Source organism: Peromyscus californicus, unplaced genomic scaffold (genome assembly GCF_007827085.1).
Source record: "Peromyscus californicus insignis strain IS unplaced genomic scaffold, ASM782708v3 Scaffold_7__1_contigs__length_154581171, whole genome shotgun sequence".
NCBI lineage: Eukaryota > Metazoa > Chordata > Mammalia > Rodentia > Cricetidae > Peromyscus > Peromyscus californicus.
The window spans coordinates 6396040-6417093 of NW_026294595.1; the positions used below are offsets into that span (position 1 = coordinate 6396040).

General features: G+C 52.3%; 1 protein-coding gene across 1 annotated transcript in view; it reads right to left on the bottom strand.

Annotated features, from left to right (window-relative positions):
- Niban2 (niban apoptosis regulator 2) overlaps positions 1 to 10834 on the bottom strand; it is a 50507-nt gene extending 39673 nt beyond the window's left edge. The window contains exon 1 of the mRNA XM_052725973.1: positions 10640 to 10834. Coding sequence (XP_052581933.1) covers positions 10640 to 10694 — 55 coding nt within the window. The 5' untranslated portion in view covers positions 10695 to 10834. The remainder of the gene's footprint in view (positions 1 to 10639) is intronic.
- Between the last annotated feature and the right edge of the window lie 10220 nt (positions 10835 to 21054).

The window sequence follows — 21054 nt, forward strand, 5'->3', positions numbered from 1 at the left end:
ATCTATCATCTATCTCTCCTTCCTTCCTTCCTTCCTTCCTTCCTTCCTTCCTTCCTTCCTTCTTTTCTCTCTCTGACAGGGTCTCCTAATGTGCTCCAGGGATTCTGGATTCTCCTAGCCTCCTGACACTTAGATAATTTCAATCGTCCCACCTGAGAGGCGGAAGTGTCCAGGCCAGAGGAAAAAAAACTTCAAGGCCAAGATAGGGACTCTGAGGCCAGCCACCTGTAAACAGACTATGGACCCCAAAGCTTAAGCCCCGGGTCCACTCCCTTCGCTCCCACTCTCCCCACACCCTCACATTCCAAAGAACTGCCCTAGCTGGGTGGTGGCACACACCTTTAATCCCAGCAGAGGCAGGCAGATCTCTGAGTTTGAGGCCAGCCTGGTCTACAAAGTGAGTTCCAGGAAAGCCAGGGCTACACAGAGAAACCCTGTCTTTAAAAAAAAAAAAAAAAAAAAAAAAAAAAATCACAGCTGGGCGTGGTGGTTCAAGCCTTTAATGTACGCACACAGAAGGCAAAGGCAGGCACATCTCTGTGATTTAAAGGATAGCCTGGTCTACATAGTGAATTTCAGCTCGGCTAAACAGAGAACACACACACACACACCAGTTATGATGACACATAACATGTAAATGTCAGGATTTGGAGTGTTGAGGCAAGCTGAGGCAGTTTGCTGCAAGTTCAAGGCCAGCCTGGACTACATGCTGAGACTCTGTCTCAAAACAAAATCTCGGTTGGTAGAATACCTACACCGCATGCACATGGCCCAGAGTTCAGTCCCCAGCACCACACAAAACTGCATGTGTGGCTCATGCCTGTAACCCCAGAACAATAATCAGAAGTTCAAAGTCATCAGGTAAAGCTGGCATGTACCTGGCACCTGGCATAGGCCAAGATCTCTACAGGGCATCTCTCAGAACCTTTAGACACTCCAGAAGCAAGAAATGGGGTCACTGTTCCCACCTTACTGTCACCTGAAGCTTCAAGGAGGGTACCACGACCAAAGCCACACAGCTTTGTCCCTGGCAGAAGCCTACTGCCACCCTGTCACAGCCAGACAGGTGACCTCCTGAACAAGGCTGATGGAGTGTTCTAAGCCAGCATGCACTTAGGAAAACATAAACACCCACTGTCTGTCAGACAAACCACAACTTGCTGGCACCTTCGTGGCCAGCACAAGAGTTCCACAAAATCAAGGCTTATGTCACAGCTTTACCCCGGCATGCGGCTTACACTGGGTCCAAGACAGCTTTGAGAACAAGCTCTACCTCCTTCAGCAAGATCTTTGTGCAATAAACATCCACCATGGCTACTCTGTACTCGGATTGATACAGCTGGGCTCCTGATACCAGCCTAGTGACCCCTGGTTAAGAGCAGCAAAGAGAGGAAGGGTCCCAGATGGAGCACAGACAAGAGGAAGGACTGGCCAGAGTCCCTTGGCATTCAGACTATGTGGCCTACTTCCCAGCCTATGCCCTGCAGAGAGAGAGAGAAAGTGGGGTCACACTTTACAAGTCACACTTTAGTCTCCTTCCTCCTGGATGCTCAGGTACCTGTCAGAGCATCCAGCCCTACACAGAGATCCTTTCCCAGCTTCCTTATTTTGATTTCTTTTTGTATCTTCTTTATTGTGTGTGTCTGGGGGAGGGGACACACACACCACTACATATGTGTAGAAGTCAGGGGACAATGTGCAGCAGCTGATTCTTTCCTTCCAGTGTGTGGGCTGCAGGGACCAGTCAGGTCCTCAGGCTCGGTGACAGACTCCTTTACCTGCTGAGCCATCTCATTGGCCCCCAGCCCTGCACTTCCTCATGAGGGAAGGGACTTCCTGAGTCAGAGTCCTTCCACGAGCTTTATAGCAGCTGTTGCTGAGACACCAGGAAACCCTGCCACACAGTCTCACCAACCCAACCCCACCTGGTGACCCAGTATGGCCGGAGTCTATGAAGCCCACTTCTCAGACTTGGAGTTGTCAGGGAGGAGGGGGCCTCCTGACATCAGAAGAGCAAAAACAGAGGCGAGGGAGGTCACGTCCATCCAAGAATGTGCAGGGTCGGCCAGCCCTGTGGCCCCGCAGGGCCAAAACCAGTGCTCCGCGGATAGCTCCCACCACTTGTCACTGTCACTGAGGCCTTGGACACTCCACCCCTACCTGGGCACGCCCCTCACCATCCACACCATGCTCAGCCCACCACCGCAACTGGCTGTCACTTCCACCTGGAAATAAGCCAAGGTTTCCCCAGGTCTCTCAGGACAAGGTCCCTCCTCTTCAAGGCCAACACTTACGGCTCCTTCCACCCCACACTCCCCCACCTTCCCTGGTGAGAACACAGCCAGCCAGGAAGCCGCAAGCAAAGGACGACCACTGAGAAATTACGATCAGCCTGTCCCCGGCACAGGAAGGGCTTTGTAACTGTCTCGCCTTCCTTTTCAAGTGAGCTCTGACACTGGGTTTGAAACACCAGAACTATTTTTTGTTGTTGTTGTATGTGTGTATTTGGGGGTGGACGCCCTCAAGAGTACCACGGCACATGTGTGGGGGACAACTTCACATCATTCCTTCCTTCTACCACGGGTTCTGAGGACTGAACTCAGGAGTTAGGCCTGCACAGCGGGCATTCTCCCTGCTGGACCATGCACAGGTTCGCATAACTACCACTTCACTATGGCTTTGAGACAGGGTCTCATGTAACCCAGGCTGGCATCCAACTGGATATGGAGCCTAGGATGATCTGAACTCCTGACCTTCCTTCGCCAACCTCCTGAGTGCTGGGATGACAGGCATGCACTCTTAAGCCCAGATGAAATTCCATAACTATTGACTGAGTGAATAAAAGAATGACCTAGTATATCAGGGGCCAGAGCACATCTCTGTAGAAGGTCTCAGAGGCGTGGACCTCTATTTCCACACAGTAACCCACCTGTTGGGGCTTTGAGAGCCCTGGGAAAGGGTTTTCAAAGGCAGAGACTTCCCAAAAGAGGATGTTGATCTTAAGGTCACAAATGAGGAGACCAATCAGAGAGGCACAGCCTCTGGCCAGGATCGCACAGCAAACAGTCAACAGGACCAGGTTCAGATTCACAGATCTAATTCTGAATACACAGTGCTTTTATCTTCTGTGTCCCAACTCACGGCAGACACTGAGTGGACGATGCTGGGAACCACAGCCCCATCTCACAGCTCTGCACATAGAAGCTGAATAGCTCAGGCATCCTGAACCAAGGCTGCTGTTGCTCAGGCTGAGACATGCCTGCTTCCTGGAATACAAGGCTGGCCACACGTAGGGGACAGATACATCAGCAAGCCAGATACATCAGCAAGCCCGGACATTTGTTTAATTTTTATTTTTATGTGCATTGGTGTTTTGTCTGCATGTATGTCTGTGTGAAGGTGTTGGATCCCCTGAAACTAGAGTTACAGACAGTTGTGAGCTGCCATGTGGGTGCTGGGAATTGAACCCTGATCCGGGAAAGCAGTCAGTGCTCTTTAACTACTGAGACATCTCTCCAGCCCCAAGCCCAGATGTTTTACAAGCCCTTTTCATGTAAACGTGACAGAGTTTGATCCCCCAGAACCCATGTAAAGGTGGAAGGAGAGAACCACAGAGGTATCCTCTGGCCTGCAAATGTGCACCATGGCACACGTGCCCCACACACTTACATCACACATACACAGACAATTTAAAAAAATGTAAAAGCTGGGGGGGGGGTGCACACCTTTGATCCCAGCACTCAGGAGGCAGAGACAGGTGGATGTCTGAGTCCGAGGCCAGCCTGGTCTACAGAGTGAGTTCCAGGACAGCCAGGGCTACACAGAGAAACCCTGTCTCGCAAAATCAAAAACCAAATCCAAACAAACAAAAATAAATCTATCATTCGAGCTGGGGCATAGCGCAGTCAGTGCTTGCCGAGCACACAGCAGGCCCTGAGAAAGCCCGGTACCACACAAACAGGGCACAGTGCCAGACACCTGCAGTGCCCGCACATGGTGGAGAGAAGAGGGCCACGGGCTACAGAGCAAGTTCAAGACCAGCCTCGGATGCATGAGACCGTCTCAAAACAAAATAAAACAGCTGTCATTCACTGTACCGTCTCCATCCATTCACCCTATCCAAAGATTACCACCCTGGATCCTCCCAACTGCACTGTGATGGCAAAACAACCTCCATCTTTTACAGAGAACCCTGAGGCTCAGAGACATGTGCCCAGAGACACCAATTCATCTAGAGACAGAGTCAAGACCTGGGTCCAAGCTACACACACACACACACACACACACACACACACACACACACACACACACACACACACACACACACACACACACACACACAGCCTTGTTCTAGGTACCCCCTCAGATCCCTGCTTCCCATTCACTGTCCACTGTGGCAGCAGACCCGTAGTCCCTTCATCATGGACTGGTCCGCACATTTCCTAATGGGGCCGGGTCCCGAGTGGGCGGGGTCCCGAGTGGGCGGGGCACCACACAGGCAGCACTTCCGGTCCTCCCCCTTTCGCCATCAAGCCTGCTCAGTGACTCGGGCCCTGAAACTCCACCTAGAGCGTGGCTTTGCTCCCCACTCAGGCTTCAGAACGCCCTGCTTCCACAGGCAGGGAAGTGGACGGGGGTGGGGCTGGGGAAGGAAAAGGCAGCGCAGGAATCTGTAACCGCAGGAGGGTGCTTCTGCCACAGTGTAGAGTGAGTCAAGATCTCTGCCTGGGGACGGGGTGGGGCAGAGGGGTGGTTGCTCAAAGAGAGACTGAGACTCAGACTGAGTAATGACTGGGGTACGATATATCTGTGCAACCTACCAGAGCCTCTGACACAGCCGCATACTCCCCACTCATCTCCTCTCACTCCCTCCAGGCCCCTGTGTCTCTCTGGGGCCTTTCCCACACTGTCCCCTGCCCATCACAGCTCTGCAGTCTCAGTGGGGTTTGGTCTTAGTGTCTGAGGCCTTGCTTTCCCTGTTTCCTGCCTGCCATGGAGGTAATTCTGTGAGATAATCCAGGCAGAGGATGGCATGGGACATAGTAAGCACTCAATTAAAAGACTTGGGCTGGACTGTAGCTCAGTTGGTGGAGCTCTTGCCTAGCATACATGAGGCCCTGGGTTTGATGCCTGCCTAAAATCTTAACACTCAAGAGGTACAAGGTCATCCTCAGCTACCCAGTGAGTTTGAGGACAGCCTGGATTATAAAGGCTATATCTAAAACAAAACAAAACAAAACAAAAAAACCACAATTTTAGCATTCACAGCCTGAGAGCTGCCTCTCCCCTTCTCTACCACCCGCCATTCTCAGACAGGAAATGGACCAGTCCCTGTGGGCAGCAGGCCAGGAGAGCAGTTACTGGGGCCACATACCCCGAGGCGACAGACTTCAGTCCACACTAACAACTCCTGGGCAGTCTCTTCAAGGGCACTAGCATCTGACGGATGCTCAGAGGTCCCCTGGGCTCCCAAGAGGGAACCTTCCTGGACATGTCCGGATGAATAAAAGCAGGCAGGGTAGGGGTGAGTATGACTGCAAGATGAGTCTGTCTTCAGCAGGAAAGCCAAACACAGCCACGGAGGAACCCTACAGAGCAGACTCTGCTCCAAAAACCAACACTTCGGGAACAGCCCAAAGGCCAACATTTGGAGAAAGGCTAAGAAACGTCCTCACCTGGAAGGACATACAGACTTTGGAAAAGATGTTTATTGCAGATGGTTTAGAAAAAGAAGCAAGACACACAGCGTTGAGTCCCAGTCCCAGCAACCTATGACCACAAACAGGGGCAGGCGGGAACCGCTACAAAAGGGCATCAGGTCAGGCGGGGCGGGTGAGACGCCCTTCTTGTCTTTCAGCTTCATTCCTTAGGCGGCAGGAGGCAGGGAGGGCGGGCTGTGGCCCAGTTTGGGATTAGAAAGGTCTCTTTTGGCAGCTTGTGTGGGAAGGCCTGGAGGGTGAGGTGGGGGGCCCCCAGGAGGCCAGAGCACAGGCTAAAGGGTGGGAGAGGACCAAATAGAAGACTAGAGGAGGCTGGGGGGAGGGGAGGGGAGGGTCAAAGCCAACAAAAGCACATTATGTAAGACCCAACACAAGAGACGGCAGAGTCCCCAGACAGCTTCACCCACAGAGGCTGACCCAGGCCTGGATCAAGCATCCGGCCCGCCGAGTCTCTTGGCAAAGCCCTGGATGACAATTCGGCAGCACCACAGGGAGGGGTGATGGAACACCCACATCCTTCACTGCTGCACCTGCAGCCACTTTCAGAAGGGGAGTGGCGCGGAGGCCCTAAGATCAATTTGCAAACAGATATTATTTGCTTTTCTTGACAAATAAACATGAACCCTTTTTCATGGCCAGTTATCAGACAGGACAATAACCTCAATAATCAAGCAGGTCTTGGCAGAGGGGTAGGAAATGTTTGCCACCTTCCAAAGGCTATGTATGGATGTATTTATATTCCCCAGAAGTTCTCCTTGAAGCCTCTGAGACCAGCTCCCAGCACAAGATGCATACAGGGAGGTTTAAGCAGCACAATGCAGTCTAGCAAGATGCCAGTAAAAACCCAGGCAGCCATTACCAGGCTCTGGACAAATACCACCGCCCCAGGCACAGAATGGCACTTGAAGTGGAAGAAAAGACCAGCTATAGGTGTGAACCTATACAGGAGAGGTGACCAGATGAGTGATTTCTTCTGAGAGTGATATCCAAGAAAGAAAGATGGAAGACCTGATTTTACACTTCCCCTCCTAAAGTGCCCGGGCACGTGCTGCTTTGGCAATTTGAGAAGGGTGCCTAGAGTTGAGAGGACAGGAGGGTGGGATGGGGTGGCTACCAACAGGTTCGTGTTTATTTCAAGCAGGCTGAAATGCTCCCAGACTATGTGGGAAGATGCTTGCACACTTCAGTCAATACACTAAAAACCATTCTCTGTGGGGAGATGGTACATTGTGCGCAACTGGGTCTCAGTAAAGCGGTTGTTGTTAAAAAAGAATTAGCCAGGCGAAGGGAGAGCAGAGCAGGTGGGTGGAGCCCACGGGAGCATTAGTACCACACAGTCTGCCCTCTGGGCGACAACACTTGCACCTTTACTGAGGGGCGAACCCCAACAGTGGAAGATGTCCTGGAGAAGGGATTTCCCCATCACAGCCAATGCCAGCTCAGCACTGGCAGCTCAGGTTTCAGTCCCCACCCCTCACCCGTAGCCTCTGGGATTCTGGGGCTCCAGCCATTTGCATAAAATCCCTCAAAGGGCTCAGAACTCACTTGAGTCCTGTCCTCTATCTCATGGAAAGGATGGTCTGGCAGAACTCAGTCATCTGTCTATCTTCTGGTTCCTTCTACACACCTTACTGTCCCTGTCACTCATCTCTCAACCTGCACCAGACAGCCCACGTCCATCACACATAACTGTGTGAAGAAAGTGAAGAAAGGCAGGAATCAAGGCTTCTGAAAACCCTGGTTTATCTTCAGATCCAGGGAACGGCCATTCTGCCTCCAGAGACAGGACAAACCTCACCCACCCCTTTGAACTCCAACATTAGAGGGAACCCAATTACGGAAACCCAAGAGCTATTTCAATAATATGATGTTTGCTGCCCAAGGACCAGGCTGGGTAGAACCTTATCTTGCCTTAGGCCACTAGATGCTCCCAGCAGAACCTAGCTACCATTGTCATTCCCATCTTACTGATAAGAAAACTGAGATTCGATCCTCAGAAAAGGGGGTGGGGTGGGGTGGGGTGGTCTGGCAGTACAGGCCTGGAATCCCAGCTAGTCAGGAGTTGAGAAACAAAAAGAGATTAGATTCAAGTCCTACCTAGGCTACAAATTGAGTTCAAGGCAGCCTAGGCAACTTTGTAAAACTGTCTCAAAAATAAGTAATAATTTAAAAAAAAAAAAAGACTTGAGATATAGCTCAGTGGTGGAGGGCTTACAGAGACAAGAGAGGGCTGGAGAGATGGCTCAGTTAAGAGCACTTGTCCTCGAAGGATGTGGGCTCGATTCCCAACACCATCTACAACTCCAGCTCCAGGGGGACCTGATGCCCATCCTCTGACCAGGAACACATTCGGTGTATGGACAAAACGAGAGCAAAACACTCACACATGTTTAAAAAAAAAAAAAAAGGAGCTAGAGATGCTGGCCCAAGGTCAGCCATTTAACACTGTGTAGTCTGAGTTGAGACTTGGCTCCAGTCAAGGTTTGTAGGGAATTCTAGTCTTGTTAGGCCCTCATAGCTAGAAGGGACTTCAGCCACCAAGTGCCATACCCCATTCTGTTCATATCTAGGGAAACTGACACCTAGGGAAAATAAGCAGCCCCTAGGTGACAATGGCTTCCTAGCTCTCAGGCCCATCCTGCACTAAATGTGCACAAACCACCCTGCTACCAGCATCACCAACACTGGGTAGGAACAAGCCTCTGCTTGCCAGAGGCTTTGAAACTGCAGGATGAAAGGTGCCGGGGCAGCAAAACAGCACCCTGGGTAAGAGCACGCCTGACCTTTGCCAGGACTTGCAGGCTGCATTCACCTGCTCACCTGCTAGGGGAGGGGACAAGGCCGCCAGCCAAGCCGCAGCACCCAACAGGCCTGGGAGCTTAGGGCCCTGTGGGAAGGGGTGTTCCCACAGCTGACACTTCAACAGGGAGGGAGGGCTCTGGAATCTTAATCATCTGCTCCGGAAGTGCTCCAGTACCTGCTGGGTGGGGTGAGGAGAGTGAATGGGTGGCTGGAGGTGGTGAAGACACAACCCCATTTCCCTCCAACAAATTCCTAAGGAAATTCTCTTTCTCTCTGTTGGACTGCCTTCTTGCGTCCCCCCACCCTAGCGCATCAGGAGCACTCCCCCCACCCCAGGTGAGCTTGCCATGGAATCTAAGGCATCTGAAGGGGGTTATTAATAGCACTTAAGTGTCAGGAGGAGAGGCAAGCAGGTTCTGTCTGAGTGGGCACAACCTCCTTTCTCCAGCCCATATCACAAAAGAAACTCAGCCCTCTCCAGAAGGGGCCACTTTACCTTCCCTGGCTCAGGATCCAGGAATTGACCAATAGGGCAGGGGTGGGTTCTCAGCCCACGACTTGGGAAGGTGTGGGGAAAGGAAAAAACCCACTGAAGTAGGGCACACCCCACCCATGCTTGCTGAGAGCCCTGAGAGGAGGTCCTGAATGGAGGGACTGTTACAGAACCCCAGGAGGTTACCACCAACAGGGAAGGGACAGGAAGACTCCGCCCAGCCCTTCCTGAGCCCAGACCTTGTCCTACAAGGAGGAGGCCTTCCAGGACTTAACCCCCAACTGTTCAGAGGTGAGAAATGATCTGATTTGTTCTAAATCACCATTCCCTGTGCCCAACTCCAGGCCTGGAACAAAGGCGAGCTCAGGCCACCGGCTCAGGCCCAGTCACTGGGCAGTCCTTCTCTGGTCCCTTCCTTGCGCCCTGCTAGAGTAGATAGAGGGAGGTGGGGGATAGTAAGGGACACCTGTCCTTGCTCTCAAAGGGTCCATGCTATCAAGAGAATGTGGAGTAAGCAAGCACTCAACAGGACATGAAGACATGTAGGGACACCACACCACAAGGAGACAAGGCCCGGGCAACCGTCTCCTTTTCATGATCTCTGATAAACCCAACTCAGCACACCGAGTCCCAGTGCCCCTCTACGGCCTGTACTAAGCAATGCTCACTAAGAAGTCAACACCGACCCCTCTCTAAGATAACACTGAGGCTCTAGGACATTAAGAGACTGGTTCAAGATCACACACCTGAGCCAAAATGCTGAAATTACATCCAGAACCGCCAGGCCTGCCCTGCCTGTGTGGTCAAGACAAACTGAGTTTTGGGGCAGCCTGAGATTCTCGTCCCATTTCTCATTCCCCATAATGAACCCAGGATCCTGAGATCCTCCACAGACTTGGGAGCAACTCCTTCTTGAGAAGTGTCCACCATGCCGTGACAGGTTGGGCGCAAGGCTGGCTGAAGGACAGTACCGGGAGGCTGGACACTGGCCCTGAAGTAGCCAGCTCTAGCCATGAACAGCCCCCCTAAGCTGTAGTAGTACCAGCACTCCGCTGAGTTGGAGCCAACCCAACAGGCCAGGGACCCGCCCCCTCTAGGGCACCCCATCTCTCCTTCGCCCCACTCTTCACGTGCGGTCCCAGGCCCTCCAAGGGCCCATCCCCCTGTAAGCTTCAGCCACGTGTCCGGGGGCTGAGGCCAGAGCGCGGTGGGACAGGTCAGCTGAGCGGGGAAGTCAGGAAGCTCTGACTGTGTGTGGCAGAGGCCGGAATAGAGGGTAGACATGGAGCGTTGCTGGGAAGACGAGGGTGCGACCCCTCCGCCACGCGATCTACGGTATAGGTGCGGGGTTCTGGCCGAAGGGGCTCCAAGGGAAGCACGTTCCAGCAGAGAAATGGGGTCTCAGGCTCCTCAAAGGGAGAAGAGGGCACACCTAAGGGCCTGCAAGGGCCGCCCAGACTGAGAGGGAACAAGTTCGGACGGAGGAAGGGTAAGGGTCTGGCCGGCTCCCGCCCCGCCCCGGGCCTTGACGCTCGGAGACCCCCCTCCCCGGTCCCGCGAGGACGGAGGCGTGGCCCGGGGTGCCCGGCGGAGCCCCAGGCCGGCGGCGCTGAGCGGTCCTCACCTGCGATGTGCTGGCGCCGCGCGTCATCCAGGTGTGTGGACAGCACGTCTCCCATGGCGAGGAGAAGCCGCGGCCGGATCCGCCCCCGCTACTCAGACGGACGCCGCTGGCGCCATGGAGTCCGCAGCCCCGCTCCCGCCGCCCCGCAGCCTCGCAGCCCCGCAGCCGCCTGGGCTCCGCTCCGCTCCCACCGCGATCCCCGCCGCGTCCCTCCCGCCGGCCGCTGCCGCCTCTCCAGCCGGCGCCCAGGCCCCGCTGCCCGCCCCGCCCCGCCCCGCCCCGCCAGGCCAGGCCACGCCCCCGGCAGAGCCACGCCCTCCTCCCCGGTCCGGGGGCGGGCGGGGACCTCTAGACAGAAGGGAGACTTAGACAAAGAGAAGATCCCCGGAAGGGAGACCCGGGACGGACTCGCCGGGTGTGCGTCGAATACAGATAGCAGAGAAGAAGAGGCTGATGGGGGCATCTCAGAAAGCGGGGCGCCCTGGGGACTGCAGCCAGAGCGTCTCCCCTCCCTCCTCACGCCGAGGAGGATGTAGGGACTGCAAAGGGACGCCTGGACGGACGTGCGGGAATTCAGCATTCCTCCGGGTCCTCTCTTCTTGCCCCCTGCCCCCAATCTCGCCCGCAACTGCCCGCACTGGGGAAATCCCTTGGCCTTGATCGGACCTGCCCCAGAAGGTGTGCCAGCCCATCTTGCACAATAGATAGAGGCCGATGGGGAGGGGAAATGGACAAAGACGGGGTGGAGGACAGAGGACCATGGGAGGGAAAGGGATGGGGTGGGGGTATGATATGGCTGCAGCCCAAAGATATCAGGGCCTCAGCGCCAGGAGGTCATTCCTCAGGCGAGGCCTGTGGGCATTTCATTCCGAAGGCGGCTTGCCTGATGGAGCAGAGCAGGAATGGCTGTTTGCAAAAGATTATCTGAAATGAAAAGCCGGGCCCTCGGACTTTGGGTACTTGGACTGCAGGGCTGGGCATGGGTGGGTCGCTAGCACCAGAAGAAAATGTTTCAGTTTCTGGACCTCCCAAGCTGGTAGAGGAGGCCGACTAGACGAGTCAGCTTGGACTGCCTTGGTTCAGATATGCCCTGTGTGTGTGACCAGGGCCAGCTAGTTGCTGCTTGCTTGCAGCTCTTGGCTCAACACTGCTGTGCATTCCACCCCGTTATTAGCCGCTCTCACTGTAACTCTGACACCTCAGCAAATGAGCATCATAACAGTTACCTTTAAGTCGGCACCTGTCTCTGGAGCTTGTCACCACCGCAGGAGGTAGGTTGGGAAAGGACTGAGATGATGCAGGCCCTCAGTCATGCTTTTCAGTCACTCACCAGTCATTCAGCTGCTGTGGTAAACACTCATTTGCTAGACCTTCTGCAAGAGATGCCGTGTGTGAAGCTGAGCGTAGTGATGCATGCCTAAAATCCCTGCACTGGGAAAGAAGGGAGGAAGGTCAAGAATTGGAGGCTATGGGGCTGGAGAGATGGCACAGAGTTAAGCACTTACTGCTCTTGCAGAGGACTCGGGTTCAGGTCCCAGCACCTACGTTAGGTGGCTCACAATGTCTGTAACTCCAGTTCCAGGGTATCTGACTACCTCTTCGGACTTCCACAGGCTCTTATACTCACATGAGACAAATAAACTCATGCAGGAAAACACACATACACATAAATAAGCTGTAAGAGTTTGAGGTCAGCCTAAGTAAGCTGTATAGCAAGCTTGAGGTCAGTCCGAGATACATAGGAAGATCCTCTTTCAAAATACCAGTGGCTAAGCCAGGCAGTAGCGGCACACGTCTTTAATCCCAGCCGTTGGGAGGCAGAGGCGGGTGGATCTCTGAGTTCCAGGCCAGCCTGGTCTACAGAGTGAGTTCCAGGCCGGCCTGGAACTTGTTTCTCTGTTTCTACACAGAGAAACCGTGTCTCCAAAAAACAAACAAACAAAAACAGTTGCAGTAATTCAGTAATATAATGCTTGCTAACATGAGCCGGGAGGCCCCGGTTCCTGTGGTACTTTATACGTACACACACACACACACACACACACACACACACACACACACACACACGAGCACACACACTGAGATATTGAGAGAAACAATGAGGAAGTCCAAGCTACTCAACCCTCTGTGACCCTGGACAAGTGGCATTCCTTATGGGGCCTCAGTTGCCTCACCTGTCAAGTGAGAATAATGATACTTTGTGGGGAGGGTCAAAAAAGATCAAGTGCCTAGCCCTGTGCCTGGCAGTCAGTCACCTCTTGATAAACAGAAATGTCATTCCGGCCCCTGCCCTCCAGAAGTCGGAGGGAGGGACCGGAACATTGTGTGTTCAGTGCTTTAAGGATAGTACCAGAGCTGAAAGTTGAAAAACAAGAATTGTGACAGCAGGTACTAACGAAAGCACATTCAGGGAGTGGGCCCCACACAGGCAAAGACCAAACCTGTGAAAAGCAGGACGCATTCAGGGGGCAGTCATTGGAAGAGTTGAAGTCAAGCTGGCAGGGACTTCTGGTTTCCTTGTGCAGAGGAGGCCCAGGGAAGGAAAGCAACTTCTGTCCGAGCCTCACAGTAGGGCCAAGGCCAACACTTCTGACACTAGGTGTCATGTTCTCTGTGCTGCCAGAGCAAAGGATGCTGTTTTTATCCTCTTCCCTCAGCCTCAACGACAGAGCCTAGAAAGGCCCGTGCTGCCCCAGGAAAGGACAGCTAGAACTAACTGGTCCCTAATCATCTCCTCAGCCAGGCTAGAGGCCTGGGCTAGGTGCAGGAGAAGGTGAACTGGTGGCCTGTCTCTGGCCTTCATGATGCACCCAGGCCCAGAGCCTGGAACACACACACCTCCCAGAATGCATGCCGGGTCCCTGGCTCAAGGACCCTTTCCTTACACCTCCGTCTGCTGTCACTTAACTACCCTGAGCTTCTATGGCCTCAAAAGTGGAAAGGTTCTATAAACTGTAGGGTGCTGTTCATGTGAATAGTCACTTCCAATCTTGGGGCCAGTTCCTATGAAATTTAGAATCATTGATGCACACAAACATTGACTGTAAAGAAAAAAAAAGTAGCTGGGCATGCTGGCATACGTCTTTGATCCCAGCACTCAGGAGGCAGAGGCAGGCAGATCTCTGGGAATCTAAGGCAGCCTGGTCTACAGAGCGAGTTCCTGGACAGCCAGGGCTCCATAACAGAGACCCTGACAAAAAGAAAAAGGACAGCGAATGAGCTTCTGGTGCAACAGAGAATGGAAGTGGTTTGTCTTTCTGGGGGCTGGGGGGTACAACTTGAGCATACACTTGCCAAAACTTAATGAATGTGCATTCAAAATAAACATTTTGTTGCCTGTGTAGCTTTGCGCCTTTCCTGGATCTAGATCTGTAGACCAGGCTGGCCTCGAACTCACAAAGATCCGCCTGCCTCTGCCTCCCAAGTGCTGGGATTAAAGGCGTGTGCCACCACCGCCCGGCTACCTGTTGGTTTTTTATTTTGTTTTGTTTTTCTCTTTTGGGGGACCTGTCACCCTGCTCCCAAATATATCACACACACAGAGGCTTTTTTTTTTTTTTAAGATTCATTTATTTATTAAGTATACAGTGTTCTGTCTGCACACATCCCTGCAGGCCAGAAGAGGGCACCAGATCTCATTACAGATGGTTGTGAGCCACCATGTGGTTGCTGGGAATTGAACTCAGGACCTCTGGAAGAACAGTCAGTGCTCTTAATGGCTGAGCCATCTCTCCAGCCCCCGAGGCTTATTCTTCATTATAAATGCCCCAGCCTTACCTTGGCTTGTTTCTTACCAGCTTTTCTTAACCTTAAATTGTCCCATCTGTCTTTTGCCTCTGGGCTTTTAACTTTCTCTATTTCTGTATGCTTTTCATTATTTCTTACTCTGTGGCTTGCTGTGTAGCTGGGTGGCTGGGTGGCTGGGTGGCTGGCCCCTGAAGTCCTCCTCCTTCTCTGGCTACTTTTTCTTCTTCCTCGCCTCCCAGACTTCTCCGTCTATATATTCTCTCTGCCTGCCTGCCCCGCCTATCCTTTCTCCTGCCTTGCCATTAGCCATTCAGCTCTTTATTAGACCATCAGGTGTTTTAGACAGGCACAGTAACACAGCTTCACAGAGTTAAACAAATGCAACATAAACAAAAGTAACACACCTTAAAATAATATTCTACAACAGTTGTGCCCTCCCCAGATGCTAGAGACCAAATCCAGGGCCTTATGCTTGCTAGGCAAGTGCACTCTAACACTGAGCTAAATCCCCAACTCCCCAAATGGATGTTTTAGTATAAGTCATTTTTTTTTGGGGGGGGGGTGTTTTTCTGTGTAGTCTGTGTAGTTTCTCTGTGTAGTCCTGGCTATCCTTGAACTTGTTTTGTAGACCAGGCTGGCCTTGAATTCATAGAGACCCACTTGCCTCTGCCTCCCGAGTGCGGGGGATTAAGGTGTGCACCACCACAGCCCACCCTAGTATACATCACTTATACTGGGTTTATATGTGTGTGGTACTGGGGATTAAACCAAGAGCCTCAACCGGGCAGTGGTGGTGCACGCTTTTAATCCCAGCACTCGGGAGGCAGAGGCAGGCAGATCTCTGTGAGTTCGAGGCCAACCTGAGCTACAGAGTGAGTTCCAGGACAGGCTCCAAAGCTACACAGAGAAACCCTGTCTCGAAAAACAAAACAACACAACAACAACAACAAAACCCAAGAGCCTCCCACCTGCTAAGCAGGTCACCAGTCACCAGTCTGATGTATTCCCAGCCCTTGGCCTTTTGAGACAAGCCCTCGATGTTTTATCTCAGATTGGCCTTGAACTTGTGGTGTAGCCCAGCATTGCCAAAAACACTAGTGTGTGTGTGTGTGTGTGTGTGTGTGTGTGTGTGTGTGTGTGTGTGTGTGATGTGTGTGTGTGATGTGTGTGTGTGTGTGATGTGTATGGGGGAGTGTCTCACATCGCCCTGACTGGCTTAGAATTCACTATGTAGCTTAGGCCAGGCTGAGAACTTGGAGCACTCTTCCTGCCTCAGCCTCCTGAGTGCTGTGATCGCAGGCAATTTTTGGAATAGGTCCATGGAGATAGGAGAAAGGTATGGGTGTCAGTGGGAAAAGGCAGAGTCCACTTAGGCCCTTGGGGGCCACATAGTTGTGTCAAGACTTCCTCCAGGAGGGGGAAGGGAGGAAGGGCCTTGTCTTGGATGGGTGGGACCAGATGAGGAGGTAGCTGGAGCTGGAAGAATGGGACTTGTTCTGAGAACCTTGTAAAGCTCTCTGGAAGCTCTTAGCCGTCTTCTGTGATAATCAATCGGGGCAGTTATGGTCTTTGGGTCAGGAAGCAATGAAGAGATTTGCACCTTGCCTGCCTTTTTTTTTTCTGCTAGGGAGGGAACCTGAGGCCTTGCTTACGCTAAGCAAGCATTCCACCTCTGAGCTATCCCTTAGCCCTCCCCTTTTTTATAAAAAAAAAGAAAGAAAAGAAAGAAAAGAAAATGAACATAGTCATCAGAATAATGGATTCCAGGAAGTTGACAGCAGAGAATTTCCCAATGGCCTGGGGTCATTTTCATGTTCACCTTTTTATTTCTTTGTTTTTCATTAACTTTTGTACTAAGTATAAAAATAACGGGTGTGGCCGGGCGGTGGTGGCGCACGCCTGTAATCCCAGCACTCGGGAGGCAGAGGCAGGCGGATCTCTGTGAGTTCGAGGCCAGCCTGGTCTCCAAAGCGAGTTCCAGGAAAGGCGCAAAGCTACACAGAGAAACCCTGTCTCGAAAAACCAAAAAATAAAAAAATAAAAAAATAAAAATAAAAAAATAACGGGTGTGATGACATTTTCATATACTTTATACCATTGTTCTTTGCCCATATGCACACCCATCCCCCTTCCTTGTGCCTCTCCCAAATGACTCTTTTCTCAGTGCTGAGTATACACCCGGGCTAGACAAGGACTGTCTGTGGAGTCACTTCCCAGCCCTTTGCCTTCCAGATTTGAGCAGATTGCAATGTCTTTTTTTTGGGGGGTGGGGGGCGGGTTGTAGTTGTTTTTTTTTTTTTTTTTTTTTTTTTCCCGAGACAGGGTTTCTCTGTGTAGCTTTGCGCCTTTCCTGGAACTCACTTGGTAGCCCAGGCTGGCCTTGAACTCACAGAGATCCGCCTGGCTCTACCTCCCAAGTGCTGGGATTAAAGGTGTGCGCCACCACTGCCCAGCCTTTTTTGTTTTTTTGAGACAGGGTTTCTCTGTGTAGCCCTGGCTGTCCTGGAACTCGCTCTGTAGCCTAGACTGGTCTTGAACTCAGAGATCTGCCTGTCTCTGCCTCCCTAGTGCTGGGGTTAAAGGTGTGGGCCATCACCACTCAGCTGCAATGTGTTGTCATGCATGTACAGGACAGAGGTCATTTGTGTTTTCTCTTGTCACGTTGGGGCTCGGACATGACCCTTAGTTAGTCCTCTATTACTTACCTGCACCCTTGGTCCATTTACCTTTTCATTCCTACCTTCTGCTTTCTTTCTAGTGGGACGTTGAGTGAATGTGCCTTACATGTACCGGTCGCTGGGTTTTTGCATGTGGAGGCCAGAGGTCAACACCAGTCTTCTCCACCTTGTTTTTTGAGACAGGGTCTCTCACTGAACTTGAAGCTCCGTGATTAGCTAGGCTGGCTGCCTGTCTCTGCCTCCCAGGGCTGGGATTACAGATGCATGTCCTGTTCGCACACAGGCTCCTGCAGCCTTCAGGTGGGTGCTGGGAACCTGAACTCTGCCGCCGCCGGGTCTTGATGCTTACCACCTGAGCCATCTCCTCAGCCCCTGCCCTTTTTTCTCATTCTTCTGTAAGAACTCTTTCTGTAGGGAGACTACAGACCTCCTTCTCAGCCTTGCAAGATGCTCTTTTGTTACAACCCAGAGGCTGTCTCTGCTTAACAGACCCTCCTCCCCTTTTGTTGGTGACTCCAGGAATGTGGACAAAGGGTAAGAATGTTGGGATCTGGGGCAAGGAGGGAAGGAACCCTGCTGCCCACATGCTGGGTCTGCTCCTCCTAAACAAAGAATGCCACCTACAGCCCTTGACTTACCAGTCCTCTGTCAGGAAGTGACTTCTGCCAACCTGCCTCTCAGCAGGGCTGCCCCGCCCAGCCCCACCCTAAAGCACATTTGGAAACAGCAACCTGAAGGTGAAGAATGAGCCTTTACTTTGAAAGGGAGGGTCCAGAAAACTGGAGCCAGAGCCTGGACTGAAGCCCAGAGCAGGGCAAGCATTTCTCTGCGGTTTCCAGGAGGGACTCATCCAGCACCCTTCCTTGTCCTATAGGAAGAAGGAAGGGCCTTCGCCCCCCAGGGTCCTCTCCCTCCAGGTTGGCTCCAAGCCCCAGCTCTGCTTGCCCCACAAACCTGTCAGACTTGAAATAGAGTAGGAGAAAAAGAAAAACAAAACACCTCCAGTAAACTGCAGGGGGTGTGGATGAATGAGATTTTGTTTTTAAGGAATATCATGTGTACACCTCTGTTTACCCGGTTGGCATGCCCTGTGGCACGGAAGGGACCCTGGCATTGGGCCCAGGCCTCCCCCTTGGGCAGTGGGAGGAGTTGCAGCTCACAGCCTGTGCCACCCATCACCTGGTCTCTGTGGAACTCCCTTCTGTTCTCCAGTGGAGCAACTGTCCCTCATGCGGGGTCCAGCAACTGCCCAGGCCAGGGTGGCCCGCCTGCAACTGCCCAGCCAGGGTGGCCCGCCTGCAACTGCCCAGCCAGGGTGGCCCGCCTGCCGACAGCCTACCTTTTGTTCTCACTGGACACTCACACGGATTCTTCTAAAACACAAACATGGTCATGTTCTCCACCTCCGGTCCTTGAGATGAGGTCAAATTCCTAAATACGACATTCAGGGAATTCTTTCAGCCTCTTCTTTTTTTAAAAAAAAAAAAAATGTTTTTACATTTATTTGTTTATTTTGTTTGGCAGGGGAGGGCGGGAACAGCACATATTGTGGATTTCAAACTTTCAAGAGGTAGTGGCACACGGCATTAATCCCAGAACTCCAGAGGCAGAGGCAGGAGGATCTCTGTGAGTTCGAGGCCAACCCGGTCTACAAAGTGAGTTCAGGACAGCCAGAACTACACAGAGAGACCCTGTCTCAAAGAAAAAAAAAAAGTCTATTCTCTCTTCTCTTCTTCCTCCACCGTGTGGGCTCTGGAGGCAGCAGCTACCAACTTTACCCCTAAGCCAATCACCAGTCCCAGCGCCCCCGCCCCTTTATCCTGCTTCCCTTCCCCCTTCCCCAGCCACCCTGAACTTTCACATCTTCAAACCAGTCCTGCTTAGGGCTTACACATTAGCCAAGCCTTTCTCCTGCCCCCCCCCCATGTTTGCCCCTCCCACCACCTCAGAAAAAATGATCCTTTACCAGAGAGCCTGAGTTAGGCTGGGCCCACCATCATCGCTCTCCCAGCACTCTAAACTTCCTTCACGACAGTCAGCACATTCCAAGGTTTTGATTGTGTGTGTGGTTATCTGTGTGACTAGAGCATCCTCTCTGAGGACTAGAACTGTCCTCACTGCATGTGACATCATAACAAGATTGTCATGCCCCCAGTGTACAAACCGTGGGCCATCTGACGCCTGCTTGCCCCTGGAACCTAGCAACCCCGGAGACCTGTGTTATAATGCCTCTAACAGTCCTGTCCACCTCACCTGACAGCAAAATAAGTCTCTGCCAATGGTGTCTGCTTGCGTAACTCCAGGAATGGGGGACTCACTGCCTTTCCAGGTTGTGCTTCCATGATTAGACCCAACAACACAGAAGCCAGGCAGGGAGCTGCTGAAGGGGCAGCTGGTGCTCAGAGAGTAAGGACGGACAGACGGACGGCGTGAGGACAAAGACAATCCAACCTCAGCTCCCACACTGGGCAGCTCTGCTGCACTGGGCCTGGGTTCCCATCCCACTGGATCTTTGAGTTCCATTGCCTCACTGATCTCCACCACCACTTGAGGGCCTGCCTCTTCTGGAAGACAAAACAGGCTCAAGGATGCTGAGATGTGTCTGAAGTTTCAAAGCAAGTAAGGGACGAAGTGTTGGGATGCAGCTCACAGGTAGAGCACACTCTTGGCATGCATGAAACCTGGCTCCCGTCTTTAAGACCAGAATGGGAAGCCCATTGGTGGTGGCGCATGCCTTTAATCCCAGCACTTGGGTGGCAGAGGCAGGAGGATCTCTGTGAGTTCAAGGCTAACCTGGTCTACAAATTGAGTTCCGGGACAGCCAAGGCTACACAGAGAAACCTTGTCTCAAAAAAACAAAACAAGCCGGGCGATGGTGGTGCACGCCTTTAATCCCAGCACTCGGGAGGCAGAGCCAGGCGGATCTCTGTGAGTTCGAAGCCAGCCTGGTCTACGGAGCAAGATCCAGAACAGGCACCAAAACTACACAGAGAGACCATGTCTTGAAAAACCAAGAAAAAAAAAAAAGACAACAACAAAAGCAAAAGACCAGACTTGGAGGAGAGGGAGGAGACCCCCACTTCACACAGCTCTGGCTACACCAGACAGATCTCTCACCTCTTACCTTTTTTTTTTTTTTAATTTCTTTTTTATTTCCGTTGTTGTTTTGCCTGCATGGATGTCTGAGGATGTGTGAGGGTGTCAGATCTTGGAGTTACAGACAGTTGTTAGTTGCCATGTGGGTGCTGGGAATTGAACCCAGGTCCAGTCAGTGCTCTTAACCACTGAGCCATCTCTCCAGCCCACACCTCCTACCTTTATGCCCAGTTCTATCCCCTCACCCATTTCTCAGGTCCAACATAGAACTCCCTTCCCACTATACCATGGTCACGTGCCACAGGAACACTTTCATATTGATGGCTATTCATCTGCTAATTTTTGTGGGGAGGGCAGAATTGCATGTAGCCCGGACTGTCCTCAAACTCACTATACATCTGAGGAAGATGACAATGAACTCCAGACCATCCTGTTTTCATTCCCAAGTGATCACAGACATGCATCTCAAGCCCAGTCTCGTGTGGCATTGGCGGCTGAACCCAGGTCTTCCTGCATGGTAGGCAAACCTTCCACCAAGTGAGCCACCCACCCACCTGCCCCACTTCTGCTTTTTTTTTTTTTTTTTTTTGGTTTTTCGAGACAGGGTTTCTCTGTGTAGCTTTGAGCCTCTCCTGGAACTCACTTGGTAGCCCAGGCTGTCCTCGAACTCACAGAGATACGCCTGGCTCTGCCTCCCGAGTGCTGGGATTAAAGGCTTGCGCCACCACCGCCCGGCTCACTTCTGTTTTTTAAGACGGGGTCTCACTATGTAGCCCAGGTTCACCTCAAATTCACTATGAAATGAATGTGACTTTGAACTCTTGATCCTCGGGCCTCCACCTCTCAAATCCTGGGATTAGAGATGTGTGGCACAGTGCCCAATTTCCTAACTAT